We start from the raw sequence: 16671 nt of genomic DNA on the forward strand, positions 1-16671 counted from the left end.
CCCTAGTTCCACATCAAACTCTAATTCTTCCCCAACCCTTCGTAAGTCCACATGAATGTTTACTCGTGTTTATATACATACCTTAGAAACTGTACTTAGTATCCCTTTTTCTAAATGTAACAATAATTTCTAGCAGGTGCACTCTTCAATTTAATCAATTATGTTGTGCATATTTTTTCAGTATAATCATGCCTCCCTCTCTCCATATACATTCCATAGTTCTTGCACACATTTTTCCCAATTTGAATTAAAACTTCAGAAATGTATAATTTTCAGCAGCCAGCAGAGTCTTCTGGTTATTGTTAGGACCCGAAAATGCACATTGGAAAGTCTGCATTGAGATGTTAAGTGAATGTGTTTCCTTCCCATTATGGTGCCTCCTCATCTTCCCTAGAACTCTCCAAATAAATTCTGGAGGGTTGACCCTCTGGATGACATTCCAGTGGTGTGTGGGAGGTGAGATGCAGGGGAGGAAAGAGGATGCCCAGGCTGTGCACTGAGAGTTGTGCCTCTTTGCTGCTGAAATATTATTATTATTATTATTATTAGAACATTTCTATGCCGCCCCTTGCCGAAATAAAGGATTTCAAACCAACCTTCAAACAGCTGCTGATTCTGAATAATTTCTGAACTGCCCAGAGTCTGTTTTGGTTAATTAGATGATATAATGAATGAATCAATGAATGAATCAATGAATGACTCATTTTGATGGGAACAATAAGTGCCTTAGAGTAATTTAACTTGGAGACTTGTGCAGTATATATTTATGCCAAAGTTACTTGTCTAATTATTTCTGCAGCAGGTGCAAAATAGTGCATCATTTATCTGCATGGCAACAGATGAACTTTTCCTATAGTTAGTGGGGAAAACACATGGAAGAACTGCCAAGGAACATCTCCAAAGTGACCATGTTTGTCTTCTTGCAACTGGATGGAAGGCCCGAACTGCAGGGGTTGACTTTCTGTGTTTTTCTCCTAATTTATCTCTTCACCCTGGCTGGGAATTATCTCATCATTGTTGTCACCTTGACAAATCGCTCCCTTCATACTCCAATGTATTTCTTCCTCAGGGTCTTATCAGTCCTGGACATGTGCTATTCTTCTGTCACCATCCCTAAGATGTTGCTGAATGTATTGATAGAAGACAGCAGCATCTCCTATGTTGGCTGTGCCACCCAGATGTACTTCTTGCTTTTCCTGGGGTCTGCAGAGTGTATTCTTTTAGCAGTCATGGCATATGATCGTTACATGGCTATATTCAACCCGCTGCAATATCTGATTCATATGAATAGGAGAGTGTGCCTTTCATTTTCTTTGCTTTCAGTTGTTGGTGGAAATCTAGTCTCTTTAGTGCAAACTATTTGGGTGTTCACTTTGCCATTCTGTGCTTCCAATAAGATTGATTATTTCTTTTGTGATATTCCTCCATTGATTAAACTTTCTTGTATCAATACTTCCATGTTTGAGATTCAGTTGTTATCAGCCACTGTTCTGGTTATAGTCATTCCTTTTATTCTTATCCTTGTCTCCTATATCCTAATAATTTCTTCCATTCTAGCAAAGACTTCTGATGAGGGCAGATGGAAAACATTCTCCACTTGCTCTTCTCACATCATGGTGGTGATATTATATTATGGGACCAGCAGCTTTATTTACATAAAGCCCCAATATATCTTCTCAGAGGACAAGGGCAAAATGCTTGCTCTGATATATACAACCATCACGCCCATGTTGAATCCTGCTATCTATAGCATCAGGAACAAAGAGGTACAGAGAGCCTTGAGGAAAATGATGGGTAACTGGAAAAAAAATTGCATGGGAACCAATGTTCACATGATGGCCTGAGTTGTAACTTTTCTGGGGGTGACTAAAATGTGTTATTGCTATTACTACTTTCAAAGCAATAAATAATGTTAATATTTTATGTAGAATTTTTTCATGATTATGTTGAATACTATTTTTATGGGCAAATTGGTCTTGACAATGAAGGTCACAGACTTGCAATCAGAAGCTGCATGCCCAAAAACCACAGAATGGGCAGTTCTGAGTTCCCATATAATTAGAAGGCTACAATTAGTTAAGCAGAACAAAGAAACCAAACTCATGACATTTGAATGCATATATCTGCCTTGTGTTACATTCACATGTGTTATATATCTATTATATTACATCCTTTGTGTTAAACTGCAATGTGAAACAGCCAGTCAAAAATAACAAAAACCAGAATGAAATTTTGCATCCCCATTCCCACCATGTATAATGGACATTGAGGTCAAACAATTCATCCCAAGTTACCAATATTGAAAGCATAGTTCATGGGCTGAATGTGTAGAGATGTTGCCCTCCAGATGTTGCTGTTCTTGAACTGCTGTTCTGCAGTTCAACAACATCTGGAGGTTCACATGTTTCCCACCCTTGGTTTAGAAGCAATGGCTCAGACAAAACAAAGGCAGTTTTAAAATCCTTTTGTAAAAGAAATTGCTGTAGTTATGAAACCTACTGTATATAGTCAGGTTTTCATTTCTACTGTCACAATATCTGAAGTGCCACAATTGATTAATTCTTCTTCTTTCTTGGTATGATAATATACATTTAAAAACTTTAAGAATGTAGCTGACTCAGGATTAGAAATTAATCCAAACACAAGTACTGCTGCCCTAGTCTGGTATCCTAAAAATGGCATAAGGCTGCACAGATATTATATACCATGGAAAGCAGGACCAACAAACCAGAATCAGTAGCAAGGAAACAAATACTGATGTACCAATGGCTGAAATCAGGTCACCGTATACACAGCCAGGTTCCTCAACAGAGAAACACTGACTGGCTGACATATAGATACATACAGATGTGCTCAGACAGACAGACACACCCATTTCAGTGAGCTGGGATAGGGAGACTTTAAATTTTCCCTCCCTCTGTCCTGATATCTTGCCATGCAGACTTCTCCTGCTGCTCTTGTTTTCCCTGGGCCTTCCCAGTGAAGGAAGGCCAAGGAGGATTGCTGCCCCCATGCACCTTTTTTCTGTCCCACTGGCGCACTCCTCATCTTTCAGTTCTGCTGGGGAGAAAGACATGAGAGAAAGACCATTCTCATCTCCTTCCTTTCCTTCACAATCCCACTCATCCCAGACCAAACTGAGTGGTGGGCTTGTGGGGGCTTTGAGTTCCTGAGCACTTGTGTCAGGTCACAACTTTGGGGCATCACATGGGCCACTGGTTCTCAACCTGTGCTTTAAAGTGACACATCTCAGTGCTATAATACAGAATAAAAACAACCTGTTATCTTCAGGCAACACATGAAGGCATTTGCACTGCTGCTGTTCATGTGGAAAGCTGGTCATCTGTAGTTTGTTTGTTTACCAAGTTTATGCATAACATGGCTGATAGGTGATCTCAGGGCAGTTTGCCACCATAACAAGGAAAAAAAAAAGGCTGGCCTCATGGAATATTCTGTGAGCCAAATTCTACCCGTATTTAGAAATGCAATAAACCCCCGGTCAGAATTTTGTCCCTCCATAGGTCTTAGGTCTGCAATCTGAATGGAACATGATCAAGTCAAGTAGGTGCTTAATAATGATGGGAAGTAATACTTTGTAGATTTTGAAAAAATAAATAATCTATCCTATATAGAAGAAATGAGATTGGGTTTGTGAAGACTCAGTTACACTAGCAGGGTCTGTGGCAAAGTTTGCAAAGACCGCAGGTTATGTACACAGGCTGAAGTCCAGGGAGCTGAGCTGAGAAAATATAACAGATTCTTGCCTCCAATCCAGATTCTCCATTCATGAGAATAAACTGATAGGTTATATATTGTTGTTGTTACATGCTATCAAGTCAAAAATGTTTATACTTTAATATTTGGAGGAATACATATGAAAATTCATATGTGCAAAGGTTCTAGACAGAATTCATGGTTTGTAGAGGCTGACAAAGTTGCTACAATGGAAAAGTTTGCTTCCTGAAATGCAGGGACACTGATATGGAGACATCCTTCATTGTTGTTTCATGCTGTCAAGTCGTCTCCAGAATGTCTTGTCTGTCAGCCCCACTCAGCTCCTGTAAATTCAAGGTTGTGGCTTCCTTTATTAAATTGATTCATCCCATATTTGGCCTTCCTCTACTTTTCCTTATGACTTTCCCTAGCATGATTGTCTTCTTCAGTGAGTCTCAGCTCTCATGATGTGTTCTAAGTATGACAATCTCAGTCTTCTCATTTTTGCTTCCAGGGCAAGTGTTGGGTCAATTTGGCAACTGTAGGATCCAATTAATGCAATGGTCCTACAGTTGCTGAACTCCTTTGCATCTCCTTTCTTGGGGACTAGAAAGTATGCTGAACATTTCCATTATGTGGGCCACTGTTTTGTTTTCCACATTTGCTGGCCTATGGTTATATACAGTAAGTTAAAGAGTGGCTAACAAACATTAACGCACCTTAGCATCACGATTGTCATAACCATGTGGGTCTAGTCACAGTTGTTCCCACTGAATGTCACCACTTGTATCTGGAACAAATTAGGATTTGCATCTGCCTATATTCCACCATGCTTTCTTCAGAACAAAACTGCCTCTTGTATTTTTAAATAATTACATTTCTATACCTCCCAATAGTTGCAGCCAAATCTATTTATTTTATTTATTTATTTAGGAGACTTCTATGCCACCCCATTCGCTGAAGCCTCGGGGCGGCTCACAACCATAAATAAACTTCAAAATAGAATAATATAAATTAACACTATAAATTAACAATATAAATTAAGTCACCCTGGCCAAAGAATAAAATGAATAAATAATATTAACAATTAATGTTTGAATAAAAAGTTCTTTGCCTGGCGCCGAAAAACAAATAACGACGGTGCCAGGCGGACCTCTCTGGGGAGCGCATTCCATAGATTGGGTGCCACTGCAGAGAAAGCCCTCCTCCAAGTACTCACCCTCCTAATTTCCTTCACGGAGGGTTCTCGGAGAAGGGCCTCTCCCACAGATCTCAAGGGGCGGGCGGACATATATGGACGTAATCTAGATGTAACTTTTAGATATTCTGATAAAACTTAAATGGTGGAAGTTGGATCCAGGATCTGCCATCTGTGAATGGAAGGGTTACACTCATAGAGGTCATGCCCACCTTATGTTTTTCTTTCTTTTTTTCGCTTTTTAGGAGCAGGATTTTTACCTTCTATTTAGCATTTTCAGAGGGCTGGAAGGAGGGGGCTAGGAAATCTGTCCCAAGCCCAGTTTTACACACCCTAACTTTGATCTAATAATGGCCTTCAGATGATGTCAATGTTAGAATGTTGGAAATAATCAGAATGTAAGATAGAAGGATGAGGAAAAATGGGGTGAAAATAACTAGGACAGTTGCTGTAAAGAGCTGTAAAGAAGTGTCAAAGCATGACATTTTAATTAGTGGTGAGATATCACAGAAAAAATAATTAATTTCATTTGACCCACAGAATGGCAATGTGAACACCCAAACTGTCTGAAGTAGAGACGACACACTGCCAATGAATCCTGACAAGATGGTTAGTGAAAGGCAAACTGTCTTGTTCATCATGACCACATACCTCAATGGTTTGCATATGGCAACGTAACGGTCATAGGCCATGGCTGCCAAAAGGAAACATTCTGCAGCCCCTAAGAAAAGCAAGAAGAACATTTGTGTGGCACAGCCCATGTGGGAAATTCTTTTGTCCTCTGATAAGACATTCACCAGCATCTTTGGGAGAGTAACTGAAGAGTAGCAAACATCTAGAAAAGATAAAACCTTGAGGAAAAAATACATTGGTGCACAAAGTGATGGATCCACCATGATCATGACAACAATGAGCATGTTCCCCACAATTATTATTATGTAAACCAATAGAAAAACAATGAACAACAGCAGCTGAAGGTCAGGATGCTCTGCTAAGCCCAAGAGGACAAATGCAGCTCCTCCTGTAACATTCATTGGCTTTGTGGAAAGAGTTTGGGTCCCCTGGAAGAGAAGGAAAGAAGGAAGGAAGGAAGGAAGGAAGGAAGGAAGGAAGGAAGGAAGGAAGGAAGGATGGAAGGAAGGAAGGAAGGAAGGAAGGAAGGAGAGAGAGAGAGAGAGAGAGAGAGAGAGAGAGAGAGAGGGAGGGAGGGAGGGAGGGAGAGGGAGAGGGCGAGAGGGAGAAGATATCTAAACACAGTTTGTGCTATAGACACTTATTTTTAATTTACTGCAATCTCAATGGTTGGATCCAGACTAAGGTACTCGCACTCATTTGCAAGGGGGAAAAAGAGGATGATGCAAAGAAAGGCACAGACACTAGAGCTTGGGTAGAACAAGGACCTCTTTATTTAACTTTGGTGGACTTCCCACCCTTGGATTCACAAGTGCCCTGTGTGGAAGTTTGATTAATGTTTTACAGACAACTAGCCTGTCTATTGAGCAAGTAGACTGGAGGCAGACTAGATTCCCATTCCCTTTGCATAGGTTACATGTGAATATAAGGAGGACCCTCAGTGCCATGCAACTCCAAGTGGGTGAGCTAATCCAAAGCAAAAGTTATCCTGGGCTGAAGACTGCACAACCTGTAACCACCAGGACTTCCCAATAGAGAGTCAGGGTGGTGTAGTGGTTAAGAGTGCAGGACTGGGACTCAAGAGATCTGGGTTCTGGTCCCCGCTTGGCCATGGGTAACTTTGGGGCAGTCACAGACTGCCAGACCAACCTACTTCACAGAGAAAAAGCCTGAGAGCAGCAGGAAAATAATGTAAGCTGTTTTGTTTTCTTTAAAAAAAGAAAAGAAAAAATAAGGCAGGGTATTGATATCCATAAAGGTAATTGTGAGTGCAATCCAATCCTATTTTCTCACAGTTCTCACTCATCTGTAACAAAGCCAGTCATCCTAGTTAACCAGCTCTTGTGCTAAATAATTACACCCAACATTGAGTGGATGGAGGGGTGGGGGATGGGGTGAAGACAGGAGATGCTTGCTCTGACTGGAAGTGAAACTCTTGAGCCTACACAAATCTACAATTTCCTGTTAGGTAATATGGGGTCTTCATTGCCCCTTCCCTTCCTTCAGACTGAATTATGCAGCAAAGGAAACTAGAAACCCCTTGCTTCTCTAAAGGACTTTTATTTCCCACTTTGCTTCCCAATTCTGCCTGGGAAGAAATGGAAATTACAGTGCTTCCCTGCAGGAAACAATGTTCATTTGTATGCTCATTTCTATAGCTTTCAGCTAAGGTCTGTAAAGTATTTCTATTTTTTTAGTGAACTTTACCCATTTCTAATTCTTCTCTTTCCTTTTATTGTGAGAGGGGATATAATTTGGGAATACATAATTTTTGTTGTTATTTTTGTATTGTTCCTCACCATGAACAGAAAACTTTTTTGTAAAAGTATGCACAAGCATGACATGACTTTTCAGTCAAGTCAAATCATGGGAATCACCTATCACCATTATAAAAATAAGAATTTTCTTCATTTTTTATTGTTGACCCTTCATATCCACAATCCAGACTTGTTTCTCACTTTGTAGATGCATTGAGTTACAACAGAATACAAATGCACTATGTGGGGCAATTTGCATACTATAGTGACAAGAGCTGGGCTGTTTTGAACAGGTCTATGTGACAGCAATAATTACACTGTAGCTATAATACTGATGAAATTGGATATTCTTGGAAATAAAGGACACACTTGTGGACATTATACGGACCTCTCCAAAATTTACAGTGTTTCAAACTAAGATATTTGCATGACAAGAGCCTTATGTCTCAGATGTTTCTCCAGTGACAAACTGGAACTCACATCCACTTTCGTAAGTATACCTATTGATCCTATATAGACTGAGTGCCCTCTGTTGTATATGGGCCAGCCCTACCATGAGACAGTATGAAATGATAGCTTCAGACATTAAATGACAGGAAGCATCAGTGACATTCTCCTTGCTTCTCCTGAATGCTTCAAGCTGAATTGATTGGCTGTAGAGTATGCTAGTTGCACTGAGTTCCCACTGAAAGTAATGGGGCATAAGTATGAAATATTCAAATTATTTACTCCATTTCCAACCCATTGTGTGTTGTCCCAGTTAAATGCCTCACTGTCAGATTAATCACCTACATATTTCATGTGGGACAATTGCATGTGGCTCTCCCATGGAAGGTACTTGTCATAATGTGGGTGTGAATCAAAGATGCATATGTACATAATTTCAAACTCCTATCCATAAATTCACTCACTCACTTGAAAAGTCAGATTTAGTGGGACTAGAATTTGGGGTACAAGATCTTAGGAAGTTGAAAAAAAGTATTTGTGCATATGAAATTGAATGCTTGTTGGATATTTTTCCCTCAGATAGCAGAGTTATGGAATTGAGTGAGAAATCTGCAGTTCACAATGTAATCATAGCTATTTTTGCATGAACTAGTCAAACTTTTAAAATTTCCATTGTGTTTTGATGAATAGATTATATATCCCCTTTGAAACTGAAGGAGCTTGTACTTGGGTAATGTAACAAATGTGATACCATATTCAAAACACCTGAGCAAAACTTGAACAGAAGCGACTTAAATCCCTACCAGATAAAATAAATAAAGGAGTATGACTCCTGATCTTCTTATAATTTTATCTTCATGACCTACCCAAAGTTAAACACTTTTAAGACCACGTAATTTAAGAAGAGATATTGAAGTGCATGTTTAACTGTCCCATGAAGTAATTGGGAGTTAATAGTGCCCATTTTTGTGAAGACTGTCCTATATATATATATATCATCACTAATTAATAATTTAATGCACCCACACAAATACACACACACATTGTTCCGCAGAAAATCAACTGCCTACACGTAAAAATGTGCTGTATTTTAGCTTCAGTAATCAATAAAATTAAACTACTAAACCAGTGGATAGCCATGTAGAATAAGCCACTTGGTTCTTTCTCTTTTCAAGTTTATATGAATCATTCCACTTACCACTTGCAGCATAATGAAAACAAACGCTCACCAGCACAGATGTCCCTTCTGAGGAAATTTCTCAAATAGATGAAATCGTGTTCAATCAGAAAGGCAAAGTGGCACAGCCAGATGGCTGTTATGTTATGTTGCCTTTCATTCAAAATGGAAGAAAAGGTGGGAGGGAACCCTCCAAAAGTTGGAGGGGGTAGTTTTTGCTTGCCACTATGTTTCTAGAAGTGCAAGACAAATTTATATGCTTTCCATCAAACTCTCAGGGCTGTCAGCTGATATATACTCTCCATCTGGAGGATGGACAGATTGTTTTCAGAGAATTATTTCAGTCTGTTGACTAACCCAAAGGAACAGAGCAGTGCAAGAGCCTGGGGATTTCTAGAGATTCGCGGAGTCCTGATACCTATTCTATATTCAAACTATAATAGTTAATTATTCGAATTATATAATTAATTAATTTTTGCAAGTTGTTCCATGACTATTTCCTATTTTGAGGGACAATTTCTAGTTTCACTCTTGAGTGTTCTAGCCTACCATTGGCAAATATCTATTGATTATAAATACCGATTATTGTACAATTACCCCAGTAATTGTATTGACCATTTAGAAATTTAAATATTGTTTTTTCCTGTAATTAGTGCTTTGGTCCTAAAAGAGATTGCTCCCAAGCTCTCCTCGCCTTCAAAATCATTCAGACTGCTGATTTAGCCATCTAAATATTTCCCACTTTCCTTTCAAGGGCTGATGCATTACCAAGATCTGGCAGTGATCTCCCTGCTATGAAGACAGGGTCTTCCATCTAAATTGGATTAACCTTATTTATTGTAGAAACTTCAGCAATTTCCCAGAATGCACTTTTTGTCAAGGAAGGAAAAAGCAGAAAAATTGAATGGGCCCATTCAATGGACTAGATGATTGACTTTCCTTGAAAATCCTCCTGGAAGCTGGCTGAATTCTGTTCATTGAACTTCTCCATGTGCTCAACCTTGACATAGGAAGTGAGCTAAGAGGAAGCCCTGTAACACTAGCAGAAGTCCTCCTGCATAATAGACAACCTTCTCCCATAGCATGGAGGCAGAAGGGGGATGCTATGTGTACTGTGTTCACATCAGATTCACAGCTGCAGGAAAGCAGGCCAGAGTTTGGGGAGCTGAGCTGAGGAAATCCACTGAATTCCTATCCCCGGAGTAGATTCCTCACAAATTAGTAACTGCCACAGTTGGAAGGGAATGTTCTTTGTTTATGAGCAGCGCATCGTAGATGCAGTTTATAAACCTTTTGACTACTCATAATGCTAAATAGAACCTGATGTACCCAGGAGCGTCCATGGACAATGGTCAGGACTGCTTGTATCCAAAATACCTGGAGAAAAGCTACTAATAAAAGAAGGCTATGATTACATCCCTTGAGATCCCTTTCACTTTGAAAGAACTTTTCCAGAAGCTCTTTTGTACCCTCACACAGAAAAATGATGCAAGACACAGGGTCTGGACAAACATAGAGCCACAACTTTATTCCTTTTGACAGAAATGAAATTGGACAAATGGATGGATAAAATGTGCCTGTTTCTGATGAGCAAACTGTGAAAGTGTATTTTAAGAGAGAAAATACATTTTTCAATTGATCACAAGTTGGAGAATGTGTGAGAGCTTTCAGAAATAAATGTTTGTGCTGGTACTTCCCTGATGATCTATTGAGCTAGTCCAATCAGAGGTTCAAAACCTCTTTCTACACTGACATGTTTTACAGCATTGACTTGAGAATTGCAGAGTTCCATTCTTTCAACCACTGTGTTCCAACAAATGGTCTTTGTGAAGTCTTTGGCTGAAGCAGGGACTTACCACCTTCTGAGATGCCCCATGTGGAAGAATCACCAAGTATCTAAAGTTCTCCAGGCATATGGAATGCAACTAAGAAAATTTCAGCACTGTAACTTGAGAATCCTAGTGCATATTTTAGCATTATACTTGTAAGATGTGGGGTGCTTTATAAGGTTCTACATTCTTTCTATCTTTACCACAGTGATTCAAGCAATCCTATAGAGCCAGGATACACAGCATCATGCCATGTTTTATCTTCACCTAACTTGAATTATTTTCTTCAGGGCCTCTTTCACCTCTTTATTGCGCAGGCTGTATATGAGGGGATTGATCATAGGAGTCAAGACAGTGTAAAGGGCAGAGAAAACTTTGTTCAAGCACCTCAGTGCCTGTGTGTCAGGCAACATATAGACGATTATCAGGGACCCATAGAAAATGGTAACTACAATGAGATGGGATGAACAGGTGGAAAAAGCCTTTTTCCTGCCTATGGAAGAGGAGATTCTCAGGATGGTGGCCATGATCCAAACATAGGATGTCATTGTCAAGAGGAAAGGGGGCAATGTGAAAATGCAAGCAATCACGAATGCAAAGGTAACTATTCCCTGAGTCTCGCTGCATGCTAATTTCAGCAAGGGGTTGAAGTCACAAAAGAAATGTCGATTTCATTCTGCCCACAGAAGGTCAGCTGCAGCAGTGGAAATAATACGGCATTTCCTAGAAAGCCACTTATCCAGGATGCAGCCACTAAACAGAAGCAATTCCTGGTCCTCATGAGGGACGTGTAGTGCAAAGGTTTGCATATGGCCAAATAGCGATCGTAGGACATTGCAGACAAGAGAAAACATTCTGTTGCAGCCAGGGAACCAAAGAAGTACATCTGTAGAAAACAGCCTGTGAGAGAAATGGATCTGTCTCCAGTCACGCTGCTGGCCAGCATCCTGGGCAGGATGGTTGAACTGTAGCAGGTCTCCAGGAAGGACAAATTACCCAGGAAGTAGTACATTGCTGTGTGTAAATGGTGATCAGTCACAACAAGTGCAGCAATGAGGATGTTCCCAACAATGGTCATCATGTATATAATCAAGGCCATGAGAAAGAGCAGGATGTGAAGAGCTGGGGTATCTCCAAATCCCAGAAGGATGAATTCTATAACCACTGTTTGGTTTTCCAACACCTGTGTTTCCATAGGAAAAGTCTAGAAAAAAGTAAAGTTAGTGTTAAACATACTGTTTCATATTCAAAGGATTTATCTTGAAATTTGGAGATGCGGGAAAAATTCATTTCAGCTCATTTATGTTCCAACTTCCCCAGTTTGCAGCTCAAGAACCTGCACTTATACACAGTCTGAAATATGAAGCCCAGATATTCTGGAGCCTGCAATGCAATTCACTCAGTAACAGCAAATATTTGAAAAATGAGAAAATGTGAAATAGGTAAACATTGGAAATATGGGCAGGAACACACTGGTGTCACTGGGGAAAAGAAGTGTAGTTTTAGAACTGATATATACATTTGGATTTAAAAAGAGTAAGGAAGGAAGGAAGGAAGGGAGGAAGGAAGGAAGGAAGGAAGGAGTGCATGAAGATATGAGCACATTTTCCTATGATCCCTGTCACCTGCCCCCACCCCAGGACTCACAGTCCCATGCAGCAGGAATAGGGTGATTTCAATAAGATCCAGTTTTACAGATTTTCACATCCCTGTATGAGAGATTTTCATCTTCTAACCAAAATAAATCAAATAATTTCCTTGGAAAATGCTTCACAGCACTGTTTTGTCCTGTGAAACATTTTTATGGAATAGCATACGATTTCTTGAAAACCAATAAATTTTGCCAGTTTATATGTGCACCATTGTGGTAAAGGTGTTAATTAAGGGCATAATTAGTAAGTGGTGAAGATTGTTCCTGCTGAGACTTAGGATATTCACTGTGTACCCAAAAGCATCTGAGTTCAGAGACTTATTTGCATTTGACTATACCCTTAAATACTTTTGTAAGTGTGATTCTTAGCTCATTAGGCAACAGGTTACAAAAATTTAAAATTTGCAAAACTATAGAAATGAATAGTCAACTATCATAAATCTCATTTATTGTTGCTTGACTTGCAAATTATTTTCTACATCCATAGATTTAAAATTTCTCTCTCTCTCTCTCTCTCTCTCTCTCTCTCTCTCTCTCTCTCTCTCTGCAAGTGCACACGCACACACATGTATCTACTTTAAATACTACTTGGACTTTATCATTTGATGCAACAATAATGTTTACTACATCACAAAAAATGCATCTGTTTCTTTCTCCAGTTATTGGATACTGATTGGAAAGTTTCCAATTGGCATGTCTTCCTTCTGACATGACTGCACATCCTGAAAGTCAATTTGAACTTAAGTTACATTAAGACTGTTTCTGAAGAGCTTATCACTATTATGTAGCACAGTTTCGGATTTCCTAGAAGTATGTCTGTTTCCTTAGAGAAGGACAAGTGAAAAAACTCTCTTGACAAATTCCTTCCTTCTTTTCAAATTGCCTCCATCTCCTTAGAAACGTATCACTGAAACACCCTTGCACGTTCATTTCATACAAACGTGATAGTCATGAAAATGAGTGTGGATCTCATATATTTGCTGTGTGAAGTAGAAACCAACTCCCCTTCCCTACCAGAGCCAACCCTTGAAAATCTCTTGCAATGTTTTTCAGATACTAATTTCTGTCTTAATGTAATTCTCCCCTACTGTCTAAATCAGTGTTGCCATAACTCAGTCACTTTCCTGCTGCATTTCCGGTGAGAAAAACTTCATTTTGTGTTAGAATCATTTTTGGGAGGGTGCCTAAAAAGATACTAAACAGATGGTGCAGTGCAAAATCTGTCCATTCATTTATTTAATTTTCAGTAAGAGATAAAACAATTAACTGAAGCTGAGGATATCAATAGAAACATAGAAACAGAGTGAGTCAGAAGGGGTCTCCTGGGCCATCTAGTCTGACCCTCAGCTCCAGCCGGCTCTGCTCATGACATGCCTACCATATCCTACAATTACTGTCTTCTAGACAATATCAAACACTGTTCAGTGATTGCAGATATCTCCACTTAGATAATGTTCATAGTGAAAAATAATACTCCCTCTACCTTTTTCTGTCAACACAGTTCTTTTCAAATATATGGCTCTTAAAATGAGTTGATTCAGCTTATGAGTAAGAATGGGTGGGGAAATATTGTCCAGTTCACATTTCATACTTTTAAATCCACATTTTATAGGTTCAAATTCATTCCTCCCAAATCTAAGTTTGAACGAGAATGCAGGTTTCCCTAGAAATCTGTACCACTGTGACATATGTGATGGTGTGTGCTGAAAACAGAAAAAGTAATACACAAAAGTGCCAGCTCCTCTGCCTCCACCTGCCACAAAGAAAAGAAAACCTGCTGATTAACAACAACTATAATGGCTAACAAATTTACCAGACTCATAAACTATCAGAGGTGGTTTGCCATGCAACTCCTTCAGATTTCCCCCACCTATTCTGACCCATAGTCAACTCAGTTCTTTTTGTCCCTTTCTAACAACAGAATTTCTAACAACAGATTTACCAACATAAAGGATACTTACTGTTAGGTCCAAGGACACCTCAAATGACTCCTTTGTCAAGGATGATTCACAGTGTATTGAATGCAATTGTGGAAAATGGATGCAAATATAAATCATCAAGCAAAAGATCTTTACATTCCACTTCTCAGTGGCCTGTTGGCTCCCCTGAATCGGTCAGGGGATGCCCTGTGAGCTTCCTAAGCAACTATCAACACAGCAATTCCAGGCTGAGAACAAAAGGCAATTATTGTTCCCATATATTGTTCAAGACTTCTCTCTTCCACTCTTGCAGATCCTGCCAGGAGGTGACTAAGCTTCTCCCTGTTTTTCCTGGGGATGGAGTGTCTTTGCTAAGGCAAACAAGCTTATCTACAGAATGACTGGGGCCCTGGTGTTCTTATTTAGGCCTTGACACATGTTCAAGAAATTATTTTGGCTTTTGGACACTAGAAAAGTACACTATTATACCTATTGAACCTCTGTGACTTCCTCACCATTCTTCCAGTAGAGCTTGAACAAAACAAGATGTTAGAATACCAGACTGAGCTTTGAGAGCTGTTTTTTTGTCTCCATTGGGCATGAAGGTGGCTTTGGGCCAGTTTCTGATTCTAAGTCCATCCTACGTAGTTCACAGAAATGTAGTGAACATAAAATAAGTAAGAGAAAGACAGCTGGATCCCACTGTTTACGTTCTTCCATTGCAAACATTTGCCATTTTTCTTGCCCTCAGCTTTCTGTCCTTTAACCAAGTACTGATGAGAAAACTTCTCTTATTCCAGAACTGCTAAGTTTGCTCAGGTGTCTTGGTGAAGGACACTAGTAAATGCCTTTAAAAGGTTAGTGAGATAGGACCTTACCTTTGCTGAAGCCACATTGATTCTTTTCCAGTAAGGCTTGTCTGCTTGCTTATTTTATCTTTAAGCATACTTTCAATCAATTCATCCAGAATAGATGTTAACCTGTAATTGCCCAGATCTTCCTTGGATACTTTTCTTTCTTCCTTTTTCTAAATAGCATTATATTTATCATTTCATTTTGCAAACTAGTCCCTGCCTTACTTAAGTTGTAATGGGCTATTAAAGGCCTCCTTTCATGATTATTTAATCTCCGGGGAAAGAGATGAAATCTCAAGAAGTGTTTGCTAATTGGAAGAAGGAACACTGAAAATTAGTTGTAAATTACGATGAGAAATTTTGTGAAAATCTGAGTTTAAATTGAAATAGCAGGGGAATCTATTATGTGCAAAGGCATCTCCAACAATACCCTGAAACACTTCACACATGTATGCACATCATTTTAATAGCAAATTTTGGAAAGTGTCTTAGAAACCACTAAAAACATTTTTTCTAGTCATTCTTCAACTCTGTAAAATTAGTGCCACCAACTAGTGACTGGTTCTGTGGACATAGTATGACACAAACTCTCTGCCCTCTCTCCAATAGTATGGACATGCCTTGTTTCATCTTCTAGCAGAATTATATTTTGTTTAAAATACATACCCTTAAAATAACCTGTTTACTATTGCCCAGAATGATGGGTAGATGAAGATGCAGCCAAGCTGAAGGTATCTTTAAGGAACTGCATGTTACCAAATGTACTTTAGATCATGCATAACTGTTTTCATGTTCCCATATATACACAATCATCAAGCTCAACAAAGGTGTTTATGCATTGTTCATAGTATATGTATGGCTAAGAGACTCAAGGATCTCTGCACATAATGCCCACTTGAAAGAGTGAACTCATGACCCATCTGTTTCAGTATTTATTTCATTTGTTTCTAAAAGAAATCCAGGCTAATTCTGGATCTAACCCAAAAGGAAATGAAGTAACAACTAGAGCTGTACACTGATGGCCTCTCTCAAAATTCTCCAGAGTAATGAGATGGCAGAGGAAGGGAAACTGCCATCAAATTTCCCCAGAAGGAAGATACCTGCTCAACAGTTTCTCATAGGTAGGCTTCCCCATTGGAAGGGTCTGTGGCATGGCTTTCTTCTCCACTACCTTTTCCTTTTTACAGCTTCTGGTAGTTGCTCCCACAAGGGACAACAACATTAACCATGCTGATGGGCCAACCCCCATTTTGCATTCATATTGAGTGGGAATGGTGAAAAATAGTGTGGGAGAAAGACACATCACTGCTCTTATGCAATGATACTCACCACAAGAGAAGTTTCTACTGCCAGCAGAGGACACTCCCTGTCTTATTACAGTAGAATTGGAAGGAGTCAAGCACAAGCAGAAAACCAAAGAGAAACAGTCTGGAATGAGGATAGCCAACCATCCCTAAGACAATTGCTTCGGCGAATGGGGCGGCATAGAAGT

At 39.4% G+C, this 16671-nt stretch overlaps 3 protein-coding genes across 3 annotated transcripts; 1 reads left to right on the forward strand and 2 right to left on the reverse strand.

The window, feature by feature from the left end:
- The first annotated feature begins 908 nt into the window (after nucleotides 1-908).
- Nucleotides 909-1844, forward strand: LOC123033361 (olfactory receptor 10A7-like). The gene has a single exon (XM_044449965.1). The coding sequence runs from the start codon at nucleotides 909-911 to the stop codon at nucleotides 1842-1844; it is 936 nt and encodes a 311-aa protein (XP_044305900.1).
- Nucleotides 1845-5256: 3412 nt separating this feature from the next.
- Nucleotides 5257-5946, reverse strand: LOC123033362 (olfactory receptor 5V1-like). Its single transcript, XM_044449967.1, has one exon. It carries the CDS (start codon nucleotides 5944-5946, stop codon nucleotides 5257-5259), a length of 690 nt encoding a protein of 229 aa, XP_044305902.1.
- Nucleotides 5947-10427: 4481 nt separating this feature from the next.
- Nucleotides 10428-14964, reverse strand: LOC123033363 (olfactory receptor 1013-like). The gene is given in 3 exon segments (XM_044449968.1): nucleotides 10428-11419; nucleotides 11422-11959; nucleotides 14884-14964. Coding segments are annotated over 3 exon segments (1020 nt in total). The 3' UTR covers nucleotides 10428-11018.
- Nucleotides 14965-16671: the final 1707 nt, after the last annotated feature.

This window comes from Varanus komodoensis, unplaced genomic scaffold (assembly GCF_004798865.1).
Source record: "Varanus komodoensis strain SLA01 unplaced genomic scaffold, ASM479886v1 scaffold62, whole genome shotgun sequence".
Taxonomy (NCBI): domain Eukaryota; kingdom Metazoa; phylum Chordata; class Lepidosauria; order Squamata; family Varanidae; genus Varanus; species Varanus komodoensis.

Bases quoted from the DNA above. Each gene is read 5' to 3' on its own strand.
- LOC123033361 (XM_044449965.1), top strand. From the start codon at position 909: ATGTTTGTCTTCTTGCAACTGGATGGAAGGCCCGAACTGCAGGGGTTG.
- LOC123033362 (XM_044449967.1), bottom strand. From the start codon at position 5,946: ATGAATGTTACAGGAGGAGCTGCATTTGTCCTCTTGGGCTTAGCAGAG.